General features: G+C 43.8%; 1 protein-coding gene across 1 annotated transcript; it reads left to right on the top strand.

Annotated features, from left to right (window-relative positions):
• The first annotated feature begins 1,080 nt into the window (after positions 1-1,080).
• Positions 1,081-21,277, top strand: DHRS7 (dehydrogenase/reductase 7). The gene is made up of 7 exons (XM_061376195.1): positions 1,081-1,272; positions 5,344-5,496; positions 11,579-11,685; positions 12,615-12,854; positions 18,191-18,313; positions 20,131-20,346; positions 21,071-21,277. Exons 1-7 carry the CDS (start codon positions 1,137-1,139, stop codon positions 21,104-21,106), a joined length of 1,011 nt encoding a protein of 336 aa, XP_061232179.1. The 5' UTR covers positions 1,081-1,136; the 3' UTR covers positions 21,107-21,277.
• The last annotated feature ends 1,537 nt before the right edge of the window (positions 21,278-22,814 follow it).

The raw sequence follows: 22,814 nt of genomic DNA, 5'->3' as shown, positions 1-22,814 counted from the left end.
GTTCCAACCCCCTGCCATGGGCAGGGACACCTTCCACTAGACCAGGTTGCTACAAGCCTCGTCCAACCTGGCCCTGAACACTGCCAGGGATGGGGCAGCCACAGCTTCTCTGGGCAACCTGTGCCAGTGTCTCATCACCCTTACAGGGAAGAACTTTTTCTAGTATCTAATATAAGTGTATTCTACATAAGGTCTGCATGCACTTCTGTCGAGTGCCTGGCAAAGAGGCAGGAATTATTATGGGCTCCCTTTTATATTTGTACCCTTTGATGTGAAAGACAGGTAATAGGAATTCAGGTAATAGGAAGAGTTTTTCTTGTCTGCACATAAACACTAGCAATGCAGTGGTGAAGAGCTGTAGGTGAGAGTGATGTGATGCCCATAAACGCCGCAGTCCCTGGAGTTTTTTTTAGCACTTGTGGGTTTCCAGCACCACGAATTTTGGAGCCCAGGGTTTAAAGTCAGTGTCTGAAACGCTGGCCAGAGCGGGTGTGAGAACCGGGTGTGCGAACCGGGTGTGCCTCTGCAGGCGGTGCCATGGGAGGCATGTCCAAGGGCAGGACTGCTGCAGGAACACGGGCTGGGAAGAGCTCCACGCTGCAGAAGAGATGCACATGGCCTGTGCCCGGGGCCGGGGGTGCTGCAGCTATGCTGGGTGCCGCCGCGGAGCTCCGGGGTGACCAAAATCCGTGCAGTACCCAAGGGTCAGCCGTGAAGCTTTCCTCAGTAAGGCCGGCACTGGCTTTTGATCTCTTAACATGAGCCATGCAGCGGCCAGCGTTGTTTACAAGCAGAGAAAGGCCGCGCAACCCTCCCCTCCCCTCGGGTCCACGTCCAGGGAATATCAGAGCGCCCTAACTCCGAAAACGACCTTCACCCCTGTCACATGCGTGGCCTCTCCCCTGCAGCCTTGACTGCTCCAGCCCCGCCAGAACTGGCCGCCTCGGCCTGGACACCGCACGGTCAGCGGGGCTGTCTTCCCTGCCAGGCGGGGAAAGGGGGTGGAAGGGGAACGGAGAGGCGGGGAAGGGGCCGGCGCTGCCGTGGGGCAGGCGCTGGCTCCAGGCAGCGGGGCGGCTCCCTCCGCGCCGCGGCCCTGATAAAGGAGCCCCGCGGGCAGGTCGGGGGTGTCGGCCATGGCGTGGGGCTGCGCTTTGTGCCTGGCGCTCGCGGGCGGCGCGCTCCTGGTCCTGCTTGTGCAGGTGCTACGCTGGCTGCGGGCCGATGGCGACCTCACGTTGCTGTGGGCCGAGTGGCGGGGCAAGAAGCCAGGTAAAGCCGCCCGCCCGCAGCCGCCGGGAGCGTGGCGGTGGCCCTGGGTGGGGTGCGGTGGTGGGTCTGTGGTGACCCGTGAGGGGAGAGGGGATGGCGGCGTGCGGGGAGGGGAGAAGAGGGGACCTCAGCGGTGGCGATGGAGTCGCCTCAGGCTCAGTAGAACCAATTCTCAGCAGCTGGCCGAAGGCTCGTCTGTAGAAATAACCCCAAAGCATAGTTTTCCTGTCCTTACCCAGCAAGGTGTGTGGTGCTTATCATGCCAGTAAAGCAGTTCTAAAAGCAGCTTGAGAGAGTAGTGAGCTCCAGCAGCTTTATGGGGAGGGCTCGTTTGTTTTGCCCAAAAAGGCTTGTTTTGTACTGTTCCTGGGCAGATATCCAGCTCTGGCGTGAGCCTGCGGAGGAACGGAGGCTGTTTGGTTGGGCACGTGACTGAGGGACAGTGTTGAAGGAAGGGCTGATAAGGGCCTGTAGTGATAGTAGTAAGGTATATTGCTTGCACTATTGTGCACCTGCTGTTGGTGCCTACAACCAAGTGACCCTCTTAAAACAATAAGGAATTTACGGGCCTCTCCAGATTCTCTTTATGTTTGAGGGATCAAAGGATAACATCCAAAGTGACCATTCAATTAACTAATTTGACAAGAGAACTAACATTTTGAATTGTCCAACAGTGACCTGTCTTCATTATAATACTAAAAATCATGGCCACAGCTCAAAAAACTCCTGGCCCAGGTGGAGACCCTTCCCTGAGCATGTGTAGGAACTAGAAATATCACAGCAAATACTAAGATTATATGTGGATTAGAAACAGTCACTGTAACTGGGAATGTACTACCTTTTGTTGTATCTTTTGTGTATAAATATACAGAAGAAAGCCAGCGCTGGTGTGCTTGATCTGTGGAACAGTCCACACTCAGGCATGGATAAACAGTATCTCTCCTGAGCGTGTGGAATTGGTTTACTGCATGCTGGGCATAAATCTGTTTTTTGGACAACAGGGTGAGGGGTAATGGCTTTAAATTGAAAGAGGATAGATTTAGATTACATGTAAGAAAGAAGCTTTTTACTGTGAGGGTGGTGAGACACTGGCAGAGGTTGCCCATAGAAGCTGTGGCTGCCCCATCCCTGGCAGTGTTCAAGGCCAGGTCGGATGGGGCTTTGAGCAACCTGGTCTAGTGGAAGGTGTCCCTGCCCATGGCAGGGGCATTGGAACTGGATGAGCTTTAAGGTCCCTCCCAACCCAAACCATTCTGTGGTTCTGTGATTCTGTCTCTTGTGCTGTAAACTGTAATTATGGAGAAAGGTCTTAATACAGGTTAGACTAGTTTTATTTCAATCCTTCATTTCTAGAAGGAGAATTCAGTTCTGGATTTTATCACTGGCAGGTGCTGTATTGCTTCCCATCTTCTAAATACTTGTGTGGACAGGAGGCAAGGGTTTCTGGGTGCTGGGTAACTTTCCTGGTGGGTTGTGTATTTCATTACCTGAACAGCAGTCACTCTAAACGGTGTGTTTTTCACAAGCAGAGTAATAGTATCAGGACAAGGAGGATCCTTTTATCTGTGAAAGCCTACATATCTGAAAGGCAGCTCCTAAAGCTGGGAATAATGGTATGATTCTTTAGGCCTGCAGGGAGGATGTTCTCCTTTAAACCTCCCCACCCCAAGTTTTTTCATAACTGAAAAGGACATGGCAACCTTGTGCTACAGGAGCTATAAAATGTTGGGAAAGAACCCTAAATAGAGCTACAAAAGCATTTCCTGGATTACTTGCGGTACTACTCTGTTCAGCCTCTCGTGTGCTATACCTTGTAACCCAGTAGTTGATGGTTAATATAATATGTTTTTATTCTTTAATTTGTCAAGGTTAATTTTAAAACTTATTTCCAGTAGCAACAGGACCTTAATTGTGGAGCAAGCTGGTGGTTTGATACTTGTTCTACATTGGCATTTGAGCTAGTTTTTCCGTTATGTTAACTCCCAGTAACTCAGTGCTTAGTAAGTGTCAGCGCTGGGGAATCAGTGGAAAACTTTCCTTATCTCAGTTAATTATTCTGCCCATAGAACAAGATCCTGAATAACTGCAATGAAGCTGCCCAAGACAGGTTGGGAACAGTGAAAGTGAAACTAAGTGGTAGAGGGAAGCAGATTTGTTTTCAGTAGCAAGAGGAGATAGATGAGTGTGGTGAGAAGGGTTCAAAGTATGTCATGTGTTGTTTTGTTCATGTAGTGTTTTGTCTACATGGGTTTTCTGCCAAAAAAGTAACAGGAGAGATGAGCCCTCATGTTTCTTGTGGTTAATTTGATGAATTTGTAATGTATTGGAATAAAGCTGTAGGAATGAGTGTGAATAGGATTTACAGACAGCAGCTGCTTGGTATAATGAATAATACTTTGATCATTCCTACTTCAGCAACACCCCTTTCCACTTCGCAAGTTCATAACCTTAGAATACATCTCTCGCTTAGAAAGTGATTGTTGTTTTTGTTACTGTTTTTGGGAAAAAAAAAAAAAAAGAAAAGAAAAAAAAAAAGAACCCCAAACCATCAAAGCTTGGTTTTAGGAGGGGTTTTTCTTTGGCTAAAATACAGTCAGCTTAAAAAAAGGTGAACGGTACTCACTGTCAGTCCCACAAACTCCAGCAGAGATCTGATAGTCTTAAATGCTCTCTGCTCTTGTCAGAAGGGTCGAACATTTTGGTGCTGGTCTCTTCATGGGATTTGTGTCATTAAGACTCTGAAAGTAGAAATTTGAAACACGCTGTAGTGTAGAGAGAACCAGGAACTGATTACTGAAGTAAGCAGGAAGTAAAAGCACTTCCAGCCTGTGGTTGCAGTGAAAAAGAAGTACTTCTGCTAACTTAAAAGAGTGGGTAAATTTCAGTGAGCTGAGAAGCGCTGTTCTGGCCTTTTTTTAGAATAGAGCTGGCTTTAATTCTCAGAAACTGTATTTGGCTCTGCTGTTTGAATTACACCATGAAAACTTTCTTGGTATAATATTGTTGGAATGCTCTTCTCTACAAACTTGAAAAATAGAAGGAAGAGCTCCTGTCAGTGCTCTGAGTATTTGAGTCAGATTTTCAGTAAAACTAGCATTCACTAATCTTGAACACATACAGGTGTTAGGCAATGATGTGTTCTGGAAAGTGCTCTGATATTAGTGATCATTCATCATAGAATCATCAAATGGTTTGGGTTGGAAGGGACATTAAGGATCATATAGTTCCAACTCTCCTGCCACAGACAGGAACACCTTCCACTAGACCAGGTTATCAAAAGCCCTGTTTTGGCCACTTCCAGGAATGGGGCATCCACAAATCCTTAAATCACTTTCTAGAATTAAATGGGTGTTTTTCAGGCATCTGTTGTATTTGATTATTTTGGATGTGTGTCTGGAAAGCTAAGCCTCTTCACAGTCCCCAGGTGTATCAGTAAGTGGGGAAGACTGCAAACAAGGGGAACAGGCATTTAAGCAGAGGAGTAGAAGGAGTAATTTTTACTACGAGTTGAAAAAGCATGCCTGAGCAGAGACTATGAGTACATGGAAAATTCACACAAGAGTTTACACCTTGGGAACTCAGCGTACTGTATTCTGTCCAATGTGAGAACTAACCTGCATCAGATACAAACCAAAGTGGATGAACACCCTTTTGGTTTGTTATGGTTAATTGTCTTTGTTCAGAGAGTTCTATTCTGTTGGCAATTACTTGGGAACATTTTTGAGGTAGCACATTGTTGGGAAAATTTTTTTGTCCCTTTTCCTCTGAAGCTCTTCTTGATGAGGTTAGTGAAAATGCTGTGTATGGATGGCTTGCAAAAATGCCGTGCTACTATCAGGTCAGTAAGCAGTGTTTATTCAGGTTAACCTTGGAACAAAGTTCAAATGACAACAGAACAGCTCTGAACAATTTCACAACTACGTGTGACCAAAACATGAAGAAGCCAGGATTTTGTAATAGGCCCTCCAGAAAAACATATTTCTTAAAAACATTAGATTATACCCCTGCAATGACTTTGTGTTTCTTCTAGCATTGGCAGTGTGTGAAGTGTTGTCTTGATTCTTTTGATAGAAAATGAGCTGCGTGGAAAGGTTGTCTGGGTGACAGGAGCTTCGAGTGGAATAGGAGAAGAACTGGCTTACCAGCTATCAAAGATAGGAGCCTTGCTTGCCATCTCAGCAAGAAGAGAGGATGAGCTGGAAAGAGTGAAGAAGAAATGCCTTCGTAAGTACAGCTTGCTACTTCATGTGAGCAGTTTTTTTCTTGCTGTGATGAAGTAGCTGCAGAGATACTAACCCACATATTGCAGGAATGAATTTCATGGTGAAAGTAAACTTTAGACATAGCTTCACTGTACATGCACTGTACATCTTTTTGTAAGTGAGAAGCCCTTGTATAGCCTTGCATTATGAGTTCCTTCATAAGCCAGTGTTACCTAAATATCTCATGATCATTTGCAAATGGTCTTGTAAGATACTAGATTAAGAGAAGGAATAAATACTATGGGGAATGGAGGAAAGTCTCATGGGTATCATCCTATTAAGAACCAAGCCATATGGCTGCATGCTGCTAAGAAGTCTTCTTTCTTCATGTTTGTGTCTGTTACAGGCAGACTGGCAACTGACTTTCCTTTTTGGAGAAGGAATTCATAAAAATGGTCAGAAATAGTTGCTCTGAGCAAGTACAAGAAAAGATCTCCTGTAGATCAAGAGGAACAAATGTAAAGCAGAATGTTAAACTATTCCAGTTATCTTTCATGTGCCTACGGAGTCAGTAGGCTTTCATTTCTCCTATCTCTCTTTTTCCTTTCTGTTTTTTTTTGCTCAACAGTGAAGGAGATAGTTAATTCATGCTGATAAGCAGAGGTTTTGAACATGATTAACATACCTTTCTCAATTTATCCTCCATAGTTCAGTATGCAGTGTTTTATACTGTATTATCACAGTTCATTCCTGGTAATGTTAATAGAATGTCCACAGTCTGCTTGGAATGTATGCTAGTGAATAATGAAGTGTTTGTCTTGGGTTAGTATCTCAGCATTTCTAGAAATCTAAAAGTTGGCATACTTCAAAAATCTGTCAGGGAGCTTTCAAAACCATACAGTACCTTAGTTCTATTTCCTGATGCTTAAAAAGCTCACTCAAGTAGTTCTCTATCATGTGGTTAAGTGGTAGCTTGTCAGAGCAAAATTCCAATGTTATATGGTGCAATGTTGAGTGGTCAGTAGAAGTACACAACTACTTCTGTGCCTGTGGCTGGTTTTGACATAGCAAAAAAAACACTAGATAGGCTGGCAGGAGTCATAATTCTGGCTATGCATTTTTAGACAACACTTGTATGAGAGTGCAATGTGCTAAGGAATACTCAGAAATAGTATCTAAATACATGTGAACCAGTTTATCGAAGATGATTTCTGCCTCCGCCGACTTTTAAGTGACCCTGTGAAATGTGTTAGCTGTGGTATATACTGTCTTTAAAGTCTTATGTAGCCATGTGTTTTGCAAGTATATGCTACTGGACTGTAACTATAGGTCAGATTAGCTATATTGAAACTCTTCAGTGACATAGAAGCATGAACATTTTCTGTAGCCAGCCTTTAAGTAGTGGAAGGGAGTAATTGAGGCCACTTCCCCTCTTACCCTTCTCAAGACTGTGTAAACCCAGTTTCAACCCCTCTTTCTTTGATTATTGTGTGCAGTAGCCCCCCCAAGCCATTTTGGTGGCCCCCTATGCTATCTCCAGTTTATCAGTATTTGTCTTGAGCTAGTGGTGTCCAAAATTCCATGCAATACTCTAGATGCAGTCTTAGAACACTATGTAGAGGCACTTAAAAATCACCTCCCTCAATCTGCTCTCGCTTGTGCAGCTCACTAACATCTATAATTGCCAGAGCTAATTGCTGAATTACACTCAACTTGCTGTTGTCCTTCTATCTGGACATTAGGTCTTGTTTGGAGAGTTGGTAGGTAGCCATTTGTGCATTGGCCTGAAGTACTGCATAGCATTACTCTGTCCCAGGTGTGAAATTTGGATTTGACTTACTGAGCTTAATGAGGTTTGTCAGACCATTCTTGCAGCTTGTTAAAACACCCCTGAAATGACGGTCGTACCTTCTAGCACAGCAACTGCTCCTTTGAACTTGATATTAACTGAAAGTTTGAAAACCTATGTTTTGTTCCATCTTCTGGGTCGTTAATCAAGACGTTAAGATACTGGTCATGGAGGGATAACACTGGCCACTAGTTAGACTTTGAATGGTTGGTTACTATTTTTTTTCTCTGGTGATCCAGCCTTTTTTTCACTGGCATTGTAATCCACTCACCTAGAACTCTGATATTTCCCCAGTATAGCTTCCAGGATGTTGTGGAAGACAACGTAGAAAGCTACTTAGTCAAGGTGAAGAACCTCCACTGCTCTCCTATTGTCCTCAGAGCCAGTCATCACATAAAGCAGTTAAGTTGGTCAGGCATTATATATTCATGCTAAATCTATGCTGGCTTTTCCCATTCACCTTCTTGTCCTTCATGTACTTGGAAATTGCTTTCAGGAGGAATTGTCACATAATTTTGCCAAGGATTGAGGTTAGGCTGTGTAATGGCTGTGTGACACTTGGCTATCTCCAGTTAATGGGGAGCTACTTGACTTACCAAATACCTTCCAAAGATGAGTGATGTTGGTCAGCTCTTTTGAATCTTGGATGTGTATGTGCTGTTTGTCCCTAACTTGGTCTTCCTCTGACATTGGTAGTATTTCTTTCCCCCAGAGTCTTAGCCTCAGGAGTGCAGGAGACCTGAGAGATTTTGCCAGTGAAAACTAAGGCAAAGAAGAGAATGAGTACCTCATGTTTTTCTGTGCCCCTTGTCACTTCCTCACCATCCCTATTCAGTAATGACCTCCCTCTCCTGTCTTCCTTTTGTTGGTGCTGTACCTACAAGTCCTTGTTGCCTTTCACATTCCTCACCAGTTTCAGCTCTGAAAATTGATCTTCCTGATCCCATCCCTGCATGTTTGGGCAGTGGGTCCATGTGCTTCCTGGGTGGCTTGTGTCTGCTTCCACCTGCATGTTTTCTTTTTGCAACCGAGTTCAGGAGTATTCTGTAAGGTTTAAGTAGTGCAGGATGGATTAAGATTGAGTTGCAGCATGTAACATCAATTTGAATTTGGCTGAATTATAAGGCATAATTTGAGCTAATGGGCTTTAACATGCCTGCTGTATACGCTGTACACAGCAGCAATGTAACTAGGGGATTTTTGTATTAATGTCAGAAACCAGCACATATATCTTGGTCAAAATTTAGAGACACCACCCTGTGATACATGTTTATGCATTCTGCACTGCTTAAAAGCTGAATGAGAGAGAAGGAACGTATCGTAAAAGCTATGGTAATACCTGTTGAGTCATGCGTATGCCAACTTAACACTTAATTGCACTTCTGCAGGAGGGAGAGGAAACAGCTTGTGTAGTTTGCATGGTTCCTGCAGGTGGCTTCTCTGTTTCCCCCAGTGCCTGTCTGCAGCATGAGTTGAATTTCACCAGTAATGGTGGAGGCTGTTTTCTTTCAAAAGCCCTAAAAAGTAAAAAAAGTAGGTGGGAGAGATGTTTCTTGGTTTGACAAAGCTCAAATAGGATTTAAATATGGATAGGCCCAATTAATGACAGTCTGTAGATTGTGGAATTACGTAGTAATTGAGGTTGGAATGGACCTCAGCAGGTTATGTTGTTCAGCCTCTGCTGAAAGCTCATGATCTATTAAAGGGCACTATATGAGATAGAAATAAAAGAAGTGCTGAAGAGCTGGAAAATAAAGGCCCTATGCTAAGAAATACATGTTACAAGAAACTGCTAACTTCAATTAACATGCAGGTTGCTAATCTGTAAACCTCTAGGGGATCCTGGGGGAAGGAGGTGTACACGATGTTGTAACAAAATACTATTCTAAGTCAACATTACTTACACAGCCTTTGAAAAACAAGTTGGCTTTGGGTGATTATAATCATGTTTTAGTTAAAAAGTAACCAGAACTTAATGGACTGTAAGCAGGGAAGAGGCAGCCCTTAATTGCTTTAATAGAATATCAGAAGACCTGCTGCTTGGTGGCTGGGCAGTTTGATCCCAACCAGAAGCCATGTAGTGTAGAACTGCTATGTAAGGAGACTTTAAAGGACCTCCAGAAAACATAAAGCTGTTACACAGCTGAGTGAAAGTGGCCATTGTTCTGGGTAGATGAGCTTTGAGAGCTCAGTTTCAAGTATGTTGCACCTGAGAGCTGGTGGCTGTGTGCAACTGACACTGCAGCTGAAACACATCACTAAAGGGTGTTTGCTGAAGTATGTTAGCATTTGTGTGAAATGATGAACTATAAATTAAGGTCTGGAAGCAAGTGTTTTTCTGGGTTATTGTAATTGGTCCCTTAAAAACATTGGTTTGATAACAGGCAGAAAAGGAAGTGGAATACTAGGGGTAAAAGGAAAGGAGAAGATTTCCAGACCAGGTTGGACCAGGTTGGATGAGGCCTTGGGTGATATGGTTAATGTGAGGTGTCCCTGCCCATGGCAGGGGGGTTGGAACTTGATGATCTTAAGGTCCTTTCCAACCCTAACTATACTATTCTATGATTCTAAGATAATTTTGACAGTGTATAAATTGGAACATGCATGTGCCTTCAACACTGGACAGTTCAGGTCATCTGCCAGATTAAAAACAGGATGAGTGCAAGTATAGAAAAAGGATAACAAGAATGTCAGAATTTTTGTAAAAGCTGCCTGTGAGGAATGACTAGAGCAAAGATTCCTCACCCTAGACAAGAACTAGGGGGAAGTGATAGAGATGTACAAGTCTGAGTGTGTTTGGGATGGAAGTCATTGGACTGGAGACTGCTCCAAAAGAACTGTTCTGGTTTGATATTTCTGGAAGTTTCTTACATCATGTAAAAGAGCATTTCATTCCTTATCAGCCATCTCTGTCTCTTCCTTTGCTCTTTTCTCCCCTGCCTGTATAACTTTCTTGGCAGAGTTATGTGGTCTTGTTAATCCACAGCAGAAACATGCCTTAGAATCATAGAATAGTTAGGGTTGGAAAGGACCTTAAGATCATCAAGTTCCAACCCCCCTGCCATGGGCAGGGACACCTCGCTCTAAACCATATCACCCAAGGCCTTATTTCAGTAGGTTTTAACTGTGCAAATCTGCTTGAGGGAGCATGAGGTAGAGTTGTGTCTCCCAGAGACAGGGTTAAACTACATGGATTTTAGTGGTGTATTTCTAGAAGAAATCAAGGGGAAGATGAACATGGAATGGTTGGAGGGAGCAGTAAGTGGAAATACTGGCCGCTTTAAGCCAGACAGATGGTTTTATTTTAACTAATAGCCTAAATACTAATGACCTTTGAACAGAAGCAACTAACAGATTTAACTAATCTTCGTATTTGTACATCACTGTAAAGTTCAACCTTACCTGTGTATGTGAGAAGTAGTAATCAAAAAGTCAGAGCCCTTGGCTCACTAAGGAGAGCAGCTGGTTAAAGGGGAGTAGGTACACTTTAGTTGTGGATAGGAATCAATTTAGAAACAAAAGCAGCACTATCAAGCTAACATTAAAAATGTAGAAAAAAAGAATCCTGTTAAACGTGGTTAAAAAAGCCCTGCAAAGATAAACCTTAAAGATTTTATTTTTGTGAGTCATCTCCCCAAAACCCCAGGGTCACACATCATCGCTCAGGAAATATTTTCTGTGGAAAAGGTCAGTTGTTCTGAAGGGACAGTGGTTAAAACTCTTAACGTGGAGGCTTGCTGACAGCTGACTTTTATTTCAGGAGATGGGCATATTGAAAGCTGTCAGTTAAACAAAACCCTTCTCCTTCTACCTCCTCCAGTAACTCTTCAACGGTCTAACTTCTCTGGACTCTGCCTCGTAGCTACTCATACACACTTGACCAGCTAACATACAGGCTAAGTGCCAAGGCTGCCAATACATCATGCTTCTGAATGTCTCAGTGAAAAATTTCAGTTACATGTTGCTCCCAAAAATTGTAATTTATTTGGAGAATTGAGTGAAAAGCTGCACAAGGTCAAGCTTTTCGGAAGCAAAAACATAATGGTGAGAAACAAAAGACTTGGTAGGAACAGATTAAAAATGAATTCTATGTGGAGATCAAAATGAAAACAAAGCAGGCATTTTATTTCCAACTCAATGTTATAGTTTCTTGGGTTCTTTTTAGGGAAAATTTAGTGTTTAAAAGCACACTGCATTTTCCACAGTTGTTACATTAGTAGTCTTACTGGTTCCCATTTACTTTGTTTGTTTTTAGAGATTAGCAGCTTGGATGAAAAAGATATCCTTGTTCTGCGTCTTGACTTGACTGATAGAAGCTCTCATGAAGCTGCAACCAACAGTGTTCTTAAGCATTTTGGCAAGGTAAGGTGTGCTTTTGGGGTTAAACTTCTTTTTTTCCCCTATGCTTTCATTTATGATCATGTTTCACTTCTGTCATATGGTAAATTCACTTGCCAAAAAGTACCTGAATTTTCATCCCTTCTGTTGCTCATTTATGGGTTTCAACAGACTTTGCAGAGGTGCAGCAATGAACAAATAAACACTGCGTCATTGCCAAGAACTAAAAACTCGCTTGATGTCACTGAATCTCTGGAGCAATTTAGAGCTTAAAATTGTGTTGGGAAGTCAGAACATTTATTTTGTAATTTCAGTAAGGCATGTAATTTGGGCTTGGAACCATGGGGAACAAAACTGGTTGTCAGGCACAGCTGTTTGCCTTCTTTGCTGCAGAGTTTTCTTGACTGCTTAGTTCAGAGTGCAGAGTTAAGGCAGTAGCAGTCAGATCTAGCCAGTATTAAAAAAAAATAAATGTACAAAACGTCAAGCTAAGCCTTTAGATCACTTGATTCCACTGTGAAATTAGTGGCACCAGATTTGTTTCTTCTGTTCTTTACTTTAGTTGGTTTCTGCTTTTGGACGAAACTTTTCAGAGGTCACCTTGCAGGACCCAAATATTAAGTGTTATTTGCTGCAGTGCAGTAAGGTTAAAAAAATGTTGTATGGAAAACAAGTTTTCAGCTGCCAGTACTAGGAATTAGCCTTGTTTGGCATCAAACACTGTATTCCTGGTGTGTTGACTCAGCCCAAAATGAGCCAGGCTTCAATTCAAAGGGGACATCTAGTTGGGGGGGGGAGCAACTGCTGAAACTTCTTCAGCAGCTGATACCTCATACTGGCATATGGTAGAGGTGACACCAGAGGGAAGGGAACAGCCACTTAACAATCGCTTGAGAAAGCACAGGTATTAAAGGAGATGTGTTGTATTAATTTATCATTGTATCTTTCCTGAGATTGATGTTTTGGTCAACAACGGTGGACGTTCCCAGCGCTCCTTGTTTGTTGATACAAACCTGGATGTCTACAGTGCCATAATAGAGCTCAACTACCTGGGTACAATCTCCTTAACAAAACATGTCCTGAATCACATGATCCAAAGGAAAAAAGGAAAGATTGTTACTGTGAGCAGTGTGATGGGTATCATGGGAGCTCCCCTTGCCTCTGGGTACTGTGCCAGCAAGCATGCTCTGCAGGTAAGTTAAATTTCTGAGGTTAACTAAATCTTGTGTAACAGACCCAGCACAGGTCAGTGCCATAGCAAAGGACTTCATTCTGCAGAGAGAACAGAAGTGTCACGTGTAATTGCACACAGCATTATGTGATTTCTTCAGGTTTTGAAAGTTGTTTGGGATTTATTTGCTCTGAAATGTGAAATATGTCTGCTCCCAGTGTAAATTTATTTTACTAACTAAAATTCAAATGTCATCTTGGTTCTTAACCACTACATAGTTAAATCCCAATGAGAAAGTCAAGACCTTAGCCTCTGGCTTTCAGATGAAGGAATACCCGTATCTGTGGATTAAACTGTTGCATCTAGAAACCCTAATGTTCTCATCTTAATTCAGTTAGGGAGAAGGAAATCTCACTGGTGAGAGTTTTAAGACTACTGTCAGTCTTTAGGACAGTAAAGCGAGAACGGTGAGTGGTAAAGCAGACTATTCAGAGATTAGAATTCTTGATCTGGTGGGGAACATCTGAACGAGTCTTCCCAACAGTTCTGAATCTTGCTGTGGTGTGAAGAACCAGCAGCTCATTGCCTCTTAGGGAGTTATCCTGTGCATAACACTTAACTTTCAGTACTGCTTGGAGAGAGTTTTTGACAGGAGTCTCACTTGTGCAGAGAAACATTGAAGAGCTCAAAAAAGTATCTGAGGGAAAAAGACTGCCTGCGTCACAGAGGAATGGCTTATTTAAACAGCAGATTTGTTCAGATGTGTCTTTCATCACTGTTTGATTTCTGGCTTATGTACGTTTTGATCTCAGTAAAATAAACTTTCGCTGTGCTCAGGTTTGAAAAAACAGCACCTTTTTACTTCCTGCTGGGTTTGAGCACGTAATCTGAGTAAATAACATTGCTTAAGCTACGGGATCAATGGTCTTTGATGGTTTGTCTAACAGCAATAAAAATGTAACAAGTGGCTGACACTGCAAAGCCACCAGTCACTTGGAAGAATGAAGATGTACAAGACAGTGACAGGTGTCTGGTAATAAACAGTTTTCAGTTAGTGATGGGGAGAGAGATCTACTGCGCTACACTTGAGTGCCTGTGGTGAAATTGCCCATTAGAGGCCAACTTTTGGGTTAAGTCTCGTAGATTTAAATTAGAAGAAAGCAAGGAGCAGAAGCATGAATTCCCCTTATGCTCCTTCCGGTTGAATTATCTTTTGGGTGTGGTGGGGCTGGTTTAAGCATGGCTCATTAGTTGCAGAGCACAAGGAATTCACGTTGCTTTAAAAAAACCCAAAACAACTCAGAACTCTGAATCTCTTGTTAAGGTGGAAAATATGGGCAAAGCTTTAAAGAGAGAGTTTCTGGCTTAATTAAAATAAGCTAACTGAACTGCTTGTCTCGTTGGTAGTTTCTAGCCCTGCTCAGTAACCAGGCCAGACCCCAAGCTTCCTTTCTTGTTTTTCTTTCAGAGCAGTTCTGCTGTACAGAGTTGCAGGTGTTAAAACATGTGATTTGCAAAGTAGATTTTGGAGAGGCTCTGTCTGAGAGTCTCTGGTCAGTCTGGAGTCATGGCTGGATGTGGGCATGGAAGCCCAAAAAACTAGGAGAGCTTTTTTTAAATATCAAACTTCACCAGTAAATTCAGGGAAGGGAAATCTGTCGAAATGGGAGGTCTCTCCAGAAGCCCATTGCCCAGCTCTGATGATGACCAAGAAGAAATGAGAGAGAGGGTAGGGGAAACGTGACAAAAGCATAAAGTGATGCTTTTCCTGTTGCGTTTTCCCAGAATGGATCAGTCCATCTTCTAAGATCGTACTGAAATGAAGATTGCATTTTGGCCACCAGTTATTAAATACACAAGCCTATCTGACATGAATTCATCTGTTATGTTTTTGGGGTTTTTTTTAATTCTTGCTTTGGAGTTCACCACAGCTGACACAGTTACTGCTGCAATCTTATACAATCTTAATCATGCCTTTTATGAAAAAAGTCCCTTCTTTCTTCCTTTTGTTTGGCTTTGGTTGTGGTTTTTGGGTGTTGTTTAATTTCTTTTAAAGGGCAGTTGGAGGAAGAAGGAAGGAATTCTGCTAAGAATTAAAGTTTGTTCTTGATACAGTCGTGCTTTGATTCATGCCAACTGGAATTCTTGATGAAAGTTCTATTGATGAAATTACCCTTTATTTCAGTTCTGGAAGTGCTGTAAGAACATGAGTTGAGACCTTGGGAGTCTGCATGTGACTGGTGCGGCTTCTCTCCTGGTGTGATGATGCTCATGGAGATCATGTGCCATTCATCTAGTTGCAATTCATGTAATTGGAGGCATGTGGGGTGGATCAGAAATGGTGGCCTTCAAAATACTCCTTAATCACGATCTTGTCTAATAAGCACATGGACTGCACTGAGCAGCAGCCACTACTCTCTTTGTTTTCTGGTCATTAGGGAATTGTTTCTGAATGTTTCTGGCACGGTAGAAGTTTGGCTCAGCCTTGCTGCCTTCAGCATCTCCTAGCATTTGGTCACAAAGCTGGAAAGGCCCAGGGGAAGGAGGGGCATGCAAACCTCTTGAAATGGTGGGGGGGGGAAGATATCAGAATGACCACAGAGCAGAAACAGGAGCTAGCTGTGATTTCTAGCTACATGCGTTGCATGTTTGCTGGCTTTGCACCCCTTTAATAAAATTGCACTGACTTTTGACAGCGCAACTCAAAACAGCACTCTGAAAAAAGCCTCGGCAGCCCTGTGTGCTCCAGCTGCTGTGAAGGTCATTTCCAGAGATAACATAAGCTCACTGAACCAGTGCTCAGTTTTTGGTACCTTGCAACTTGCTCAGGTGAGCAGGGCTCCCCTTGGACTACTGGGAGAGTGTGTGTGCTGCAGCCAGTGCCTTCTGCAGGAGGGTGTCTGAGGTTGCCTGCATCAGTGTGTGCCTCTAGTGGCTACTCAGGGCTGCAGGCAGGTGTCTGTTCTTAGGTAGAACATGGATCCCAGAAGCCTGCCAGTATGTGAGCTGATGTAGTGCTTTGTCACAAGTGACCAAGTGATGTTTCTGTCTTCCTTTTCTACCACAGCATTCCCAGACATAAAACCTTTCAGCTCCTGGAAGCAGAATCATAGAGTAGTTAGGGTTGGAAAGGACCTTAAAATCATCTGGTTCCAATCCCCCTGCCGTTGGCATGGACACTTCATGGTAAACCATGTCACCCAAGGTCTATCCAGCCTGGCCTTGAACACCGCCAGGGATGGAGCATTCATAACCTCTCTGAGTAACACATTCCAGTGCCTCAGCACCCTTACAGTAAAGAATTTCTTGCTTATATCCAATCTAAACTTCCCCTGTTTCAGTTTTAACCTGTTGCCCCTTGTCCTGTCACTACAGTCCCTAATGAAGAGTCCCTCTCCAGCATCCTTGTAAGCCCCCTTCAGGTACTGGAACAAGTACATCTTGTGTTTGTGTTCTTCAGGTAAAATGGGACACAGTTCTGTTCCTCATCACCCCAAATCCACAGGGTGTGACAAGGGATTGTGGGCTGGGAGAGCCTCTCACTCAGTCCTGCTCATTAACTAAGGATTGCCTAAAGGAGGGAGGACAGCTGCATAGGCCACTGTTCAGGCTGTGCTTCTAGGAGAGCCTGGGCTTCCCATCAGTGCTGGGTGAGGAGGATATAAAGCACTTGTGAACAAGGAGCACCACCACCACCACATCCTCCCCTTGCCCATGTGGCCATGCTCGTGATACAAGCTGCCTCCTTCTCCCCTTTGGGATCTGGTGTCTTTACACTTGTCATGTTCTCCTCAGCAGGACTGGCGCAGTCCTGTCACAGAAGTTGTGCCGTGACTTGGGAGCTAAGGGGGCTTCCCTGAGATAAGTGAGCTGAGGACCCCTCAGGGAATGAAGGGGATGTGGGTAGTGCAGGTCAGGGCTGTAGTGTTAGCCTGGAGACAGGAATAGAGCCCAGCGTATTGGTGCCATGTCTGAAGGTGTGCACCAGGACTGGAGGAAGCTCCTTTCTTTCAGTGCAGGAGGCAATCTATGGGAAGGCCTGGGTTTTTAATTCAGAACAGCTGGGTGGCTGGCAGATCTCCCATGCTTTCCCATGTGTCCAGAAGCAGACTCCTGGTCATACGTATCTTAATGTTAGCATTTAATCCTCTGGAATTTGCACATATCTAGGCTTTGATAACATGCTGTGAAGGTCTGATACCATAGAGTCAGGGCCTGCAGGTACTTTAAGCTTTAAATTAAATACACACTGTAAATAAGCTGACATGTATGCAGTCTATAAGCTAGAATTAGTCACCAGCAACTGGGAAATTAGAACTTGTGTTCTTGGTTATATGTGTGCACCAAGTGTGCAACTTGGGGCCTGGCTTTAGTGTATAGCCCCAGATGATGACTTGTGTGTCAGCACAGGAGTGTTTCTGGCTGATGTTAGCCCTGTGCTGCAATTTCTGAAGGGCTCTGGGTCAGCCAGGCCTCTTCCTGAGCTCTATGGGAGTACAGATTACACATTTTTGGCACAGTGGGAGAGGTTCATCAGCCTGTGCTCACTCTCTTATGATAAAAAACTGTGTTAGAATAAACAGGGAAGTGTTATTACACAGGTCAAGGATAAGACACAGTGTGGTATTTGCTGAATCGTATCTCTGCAGTGCTTGACCAGCAACTTTGGTAGGAAGCACCTTCCTGAACTGGTCACGTTCCCTGTAATAGTTGCTGTCTAAATGTGAACTTCTACAGAGATTAAAAAACTTTTATCCTGTTAGCTTAAAGGAAAGAAATACTTGCAGCTTTTGTAATTATAGTTTAACCTAGATATACTGGCAGCATATTCCAATAAGATTTATAACTGTGTGAATGCAAATTTCAAACTGCAGTGTATTCAGCAGTATAGAGTTACCTCCTAAAAATATCAGGATGCATCTCTGACTTAATATGCTGAAAAGTTTTCCTCCAATTACATGGAACCAGTGCCACTTACTCAATAGAAACAATTGAAAATAGAAACACCACAAAGAGCAGAACTGCAAAAGGTAATTTTCACAATATTGTAGTTCTTGAAGTTGGTGGCACTTCCACTGCCAAGGCTGCCAGGGTTGGGCTCGGTACAGGGACAGCAGCATCTGGTTGTAGTTCAGAGAAACTGCTGTGTATTTGAGAGGTCAGTGACACATATCAGTGTCTGTAATTGCAGATATTAGCCACTGAATGTGAAAGGCCAAAGAAAGTAGTAGGAATTGCTTTTAATGGAATACCGTTACCTTTACAGCATAGAGTCACTGTGTAAATATATAGTCAGTTAAGCCTTCCTACATGTGGCAATATGGCAAAGCTGGATTACATCCTGGTCTTTTCTCCTAGGGCTTCTTTAATTCTCTTCGGACTGAGCTGACTGACTACCCAGAGATCAGTATTATCAACATATGTCCAGGGCCTGTACAGTCCAAGATTATACAAAATGTCTTTACAGAGAATCTTGCAAAGGTAAGGACTCAGTTCTGTTCAAGATAAACATGACTTTTGCTGCAGGATCAGTGATCCTTTGTGGTGGTTTAAGCCCAGCCAGCAACACAGAACCACGCAGCCGCTTGCTCACTCCCCCCGCTTCCTCTCCCCACTCCTGGAGGGATGGGGAGGAGAATTGAAAGAATGTAACTCTTGTGGGTTGAGATAAGAACAGCCCAGTAACTAAGGTATAACACAAACCACTGCTGCTACCACCAATAATAATGATAAGGGAAGTTACAAGGGAAGAGAATACAACCGCTCACCACCCACTGACTGATACCCAGCCCAACCTGAGCAGTGCTCTAGCCCTTCCGGGTAATGGTCCCCAGTTTGTATAGCGGGCATGACATCCTGTGGTATGGAATACCTCTTTGGCTAGTTTGGGTCAGGTGTCCTGTCTCTGCTTCCTCCCGGCTTCCCCTCCTCCCTGGCAGAGGATGAGGATCATAAAGTCCTTGGCCAGGCTAAACATTACTGAGCACCAACTAAAAACATCGGTGTTATCAGTGCTGTTCCCAGGCTGAAAGTAAAAAACACAGCACTGCCCCAGCTACTAAGAAGGAGAGAAATGACTGCTACTGCTGAACCCAGGACATCCTTCCATGGTTTTCTTTATCTCCTCCTAGCATACACTGACCTCACCTTCTTACCAAGAAATGCTTTGGTCAGTGCAGAACTATGTATGGTTTTGTAATTGTTCATGGTATCAAGTCCGTATAAATGAAAATAAAGTTGGAGAACTGTTCTGCCTTCTCTCTTCCAACACACACAACCCCAGTCTGGTAAAAATTGCCATACTGCTGCTGTTCAGGGGAAAAAGCCAGGATTTTCTAGACACAGTTCTGTACGCAGAATACTGCCCTTCCTGCCCAGGTGGCTTTTTGTTTGCCCTATTCCTGACATGCCCTGCTCGGTTGACGCTGCTGTTGGCAAAGCCACTGCAGTCAGCTGGGCAGGGCGTGCATTCCTTTCCTTTTAGTTATTGTTTAGGGAGAAAAAGCAAAACCTTCCAACTGCACAGTTGCTTTTAATAAGCAATTTAATTTTTTTGCCTAACAAAATAGCTGGCAAAATGGCTACTACGATACATAAAAATGTAATCTGTCTTAAGTGCAGTCAGTTTAAAACTTGGGATAACCCACCAGTGAGGGGAGTAGGGGTGGGGGAAATCCATGGTTGAATTGAGTTCTGAAAGGATTTTTTGGCTTGCAAAACTTGTACATCTGTGAAAGACAAGATGTACTTTGTGAGCAGTCTGGAAAGCTTGCAAAACAAATTCCTCAGATTTCAGCATGGCAAAAGCCCTAGGAAGAAGACCAAATCTAGATCAGAATTGCTTTTGCTCTGAGAAACAGAAGAACAGATTGCTAGAGCAGTCTGTTATTACTAGAGTGACACATACATGAATTCGCATGGCTAGGGCTTAAGTCCACTAAGTGATGTGCATGCACAGGACTTCAAGACACTCCTGTCACTGAATAAGCCTGTTGCTTTGCTTTTGTTTGAGGTGGCTGCTTGCACAGCAGAGCTGGCAGGAATATTTAAAATAATGGGGAACATGGTCTGATTTGCTAACCCAGTTACTGAGCAACTTGTAGCATATAATGAAAACGAGAGGATAATGAGGGCTGGGTTTCCCAGAGCCAGTCTCTGCTGTACTGGCTGGATTATTCTACTTGTGCCAAGTGAAGAAGCTGGGAGGAGTGTGACTGTGGCACTGAGCTCAGCCCTTCCTTTCCCCCTGTTGCTCACAGAGATCCAGGTCTAATCCCTCCATGCTCTCTCCCCTCCAGTCCATAGAGAACAGTGGTGATCAGTCCCACAAGATGCCAACCGACCGCTGTGTCCGGCTCACCCTGGTGAGCACAGCCAATGACCTAAAGGAGGCTTGGATCAGCGACCACCCCTACCTGGCTGTTTGCTACCTCTGGCAGTATGCACCCACTTGGGCCTGGTGGCTGATGAACAGAATGGGCAAGAGGAGGATACAGAACTTCAAGAGCGGAATAGTAGGTTTATTCCTCTCTTCTCCTTGCTTATTTGCCTTTTTTACTCTGCTGTTAGACTCTTTAGCCATGGGAATGTTGGGATTGCATTTTGGATCAGTTTCCCTTTTCATTCCTCACTTCCCCAGCAGCTGGTGCCAGGCCAGACTCCATTGCCACATGCCTGCTTGTCTTAGAGTTACTGCAGCATGGGCAGCGCACAGCCAAGTCAGAACGTCTTGCTCTGATCTTCCTCACGTGGGCTGCACGTTCAGAGCTCACCATTAATGCAGAGCTGAGGGATAAGGCACTAGGATAAATTATTGAATGCAACTTGGATTTAAGACCGTTGAAAACACCTCCCTGGTTGTGGCTATTTTTTATATCAGGCATGTAATCTGAGCACCTCCCAGGAGTATGTTAAGTGATACCCCTGCCTGTTGGGGCTCTTCACTCACATTTTCGTCCCTGAAGAAAGTGCGGTGCAGGGCTCTGTTCTTTCAGAACAGAACCAGTATTTATTCCTACTGTGGTTTAGTTGAACTTGGTACAAAGCCCCATGTTCAAGTACTTCAGAAGCAGGAAATACAAAAATAAAGGTGGCACATGCATCTTAAGACTTCCTGCTTCCACACTGTAACTGCCCACTGTCACAAGCCATTTCAAGCAAAATAACATTCTGGGTGAGGGACTTAAATGCTGAAGCAAGCAGGGTGGGAAATACTGACTGGATGTACTCTCACTCTAGGATGCTGATGCCTCTTACTCAAGAAAGAAGAAGTAAGGAGAAGCTTGTACAAAACCCTGCTGCTTTTCTGCTAAGGTGAATAAACTGTTTTCATGTTGTGTGACTGCAAACAGCAGCTTTTTTTATCTGTTGTACCTTTGTCATCGTGTAAGCTGACAAATCTATCAAGCTGTATACACACTTGGCTAAATAAAAGTCTTTTCAAAAGTACCTGTTTCGTGTTAAACTACCACAGGGTGCACAGGGTGAAGTTCTAAGCTTATGGGAACAGAGGCAGAAGAGGCAGTTTTTCTGCTGCTATGACACTGTCAAACATTTACTGTGCAGGCTAAAAATTCTGTGCCCACAGGATCCCATTTCTGTCACTTCCGTTTCTAGTGGACACAGAGGAAATTAAAAACAGCTCACAGGTAGAACAACAGGTGAAGATGTGCAATGTGTGTCTCAAGTGTTCCTTTGGGAAAGGCAGATTGTGTTTTCTCTTTGCTGAGAGCAAAATGCTTATTTAGGGCTAAATCCCGTAACTTCTGCCACAACATTCAGATGTATTTAACCTCTGGGTATCAGCACCACTGCAGTGTCCACATGTATGCTGGACATGCGTGTTGGACAGCAACAGCCAGGAGGAACTGAGGACTCCGCTTTTAAAAGATTTACCATCCCACTGCCACCCAGTTCAGCTGTCAGCAGGGAATACCTCTTGTAATGGTAACTCACCTGTAGCTACAAGCTTGGTGATCTTGCTGCTGACAGCGTCCTCTGAGGTATGTTTGGACATACCTCAGGCCACACACTGTCCAGGTAGGAAAAATTCTTACTTCTATCACTGATAATAAAACAACAGCCTGTTTAGAAGTTGTTGACACTTTCCAACTACAGTAAAGAGTAAGCCAAAAGTGGTGTTTTCAGTGTGACACTCGACAAAGACGGAAACAACTGTCTAGGGACAAAACTAAAGACTAATGAAGTGACAAGGATCTGGTCCCACCTCCTTCTGGGAGAGGAGGGTTCAATTCACATGCTGTTGTCTGTGGAACATGCTGAAGAGGCAGCAGTAAGTCTGCATGACAAAACGCAGTGACTTTAAATACAACACACATGCTTTTGTCTCCACACCCTAATCCACAGAAGATGTGGCAGCACTGCACCCTACAGATGGCTTGTTTGCAGTTTACATCCAGGTTATTCTGCTTTTCCTTTCCCAAACAGCATGAGCCTTTGTGCCCAGCCTTCTCGTGCCTGAGCTGAAGCTAGGTGCTGCTGGACACATTAAATGCAGACCTGCTGTCATGGACCATGTCGTGGCCACCACCAGCCTGAGAACAGAGAGGACAGGAAGCAGGGGATGACAAAATTACCTGTTAGAGAGGAAGCTGATGTTCAAGGAAAATGCCAAAAGCAGAAACTTCCCAAAAAGAACAGAAATATTTGCAATTTGCAAATGCCACCTCCCTGACACTTCATGCCATTAAACTGATTCCTGTTGCTTTATGGTACAGAACTGGGACAAAGGCAGTCTCCAGTACTTCATGTTTTTGGTAATGGCATAAAAAAAAGGGGTGAAAACCCTCCAGTCAGGATTTAAAGCTCTTTAAAACTGGTTCTCCAAAGCCATGATGAAGTTATCTCCTCCTTACCTTTGTGTGATGAACACTGCAACCTGAGAGTTAAGTAAAGCTGATGCACATACCTCATTAGAAAACAGCAGTTCTCAGTGGTTACATGGGAGAAGGGTGGAGTGGGC

This window comes from Neopsephotus bourkii, unplaced genomic scaffold, assembly GCF_033783945.1.
Source record: "Neopsephotus bourkii isolate Nb327-2 ecotype Australia unplaced genomic scaffold, CSIRO-AGI_Nbou_v1 NB_1707, whole genome shotgun sequence".
In the NCBI taxonomy this organism is placed as follows: Eukaryota; Metazoa; Chordata; class Aves; order Psittaciformes; family Psittacidae; genus Neopsephotus; species Neopsephotus bourkii.
Note: the sequence above shows the minus strand (reverse complement) of the source record. Positions and strands in the feature narration are given on the sequence as shown.

What these genes read in the sequence shown, in the direction of transcription:
- DHRS7 (XM_061376195.1), top strand. Translation starts at nt 1,137, where the DNA reads ATGGCGTGGGGCTGCGCTTTGTGCCTGGCGCTCGCGGGCGGCGCGCTC. An exon ending in GTGGCGGGGCAAGAAGCCAG is followed by an intron (nt 1,273 to 5,343) that starts GTAAAGCCGCCC and finishes TTCTTTTGATAG; the next exon opens with AAAATGAGCTGCGTGGAAAG. An exon ending in AGAACTTCAAGAGCGGAATA is followed by an intron (nt 20,347 to 21,070) that starts GTAGGTTTATTC and finishes CTCTCACTCTAG; the next exon opens with GATGCTGATGCCTCTTACTC.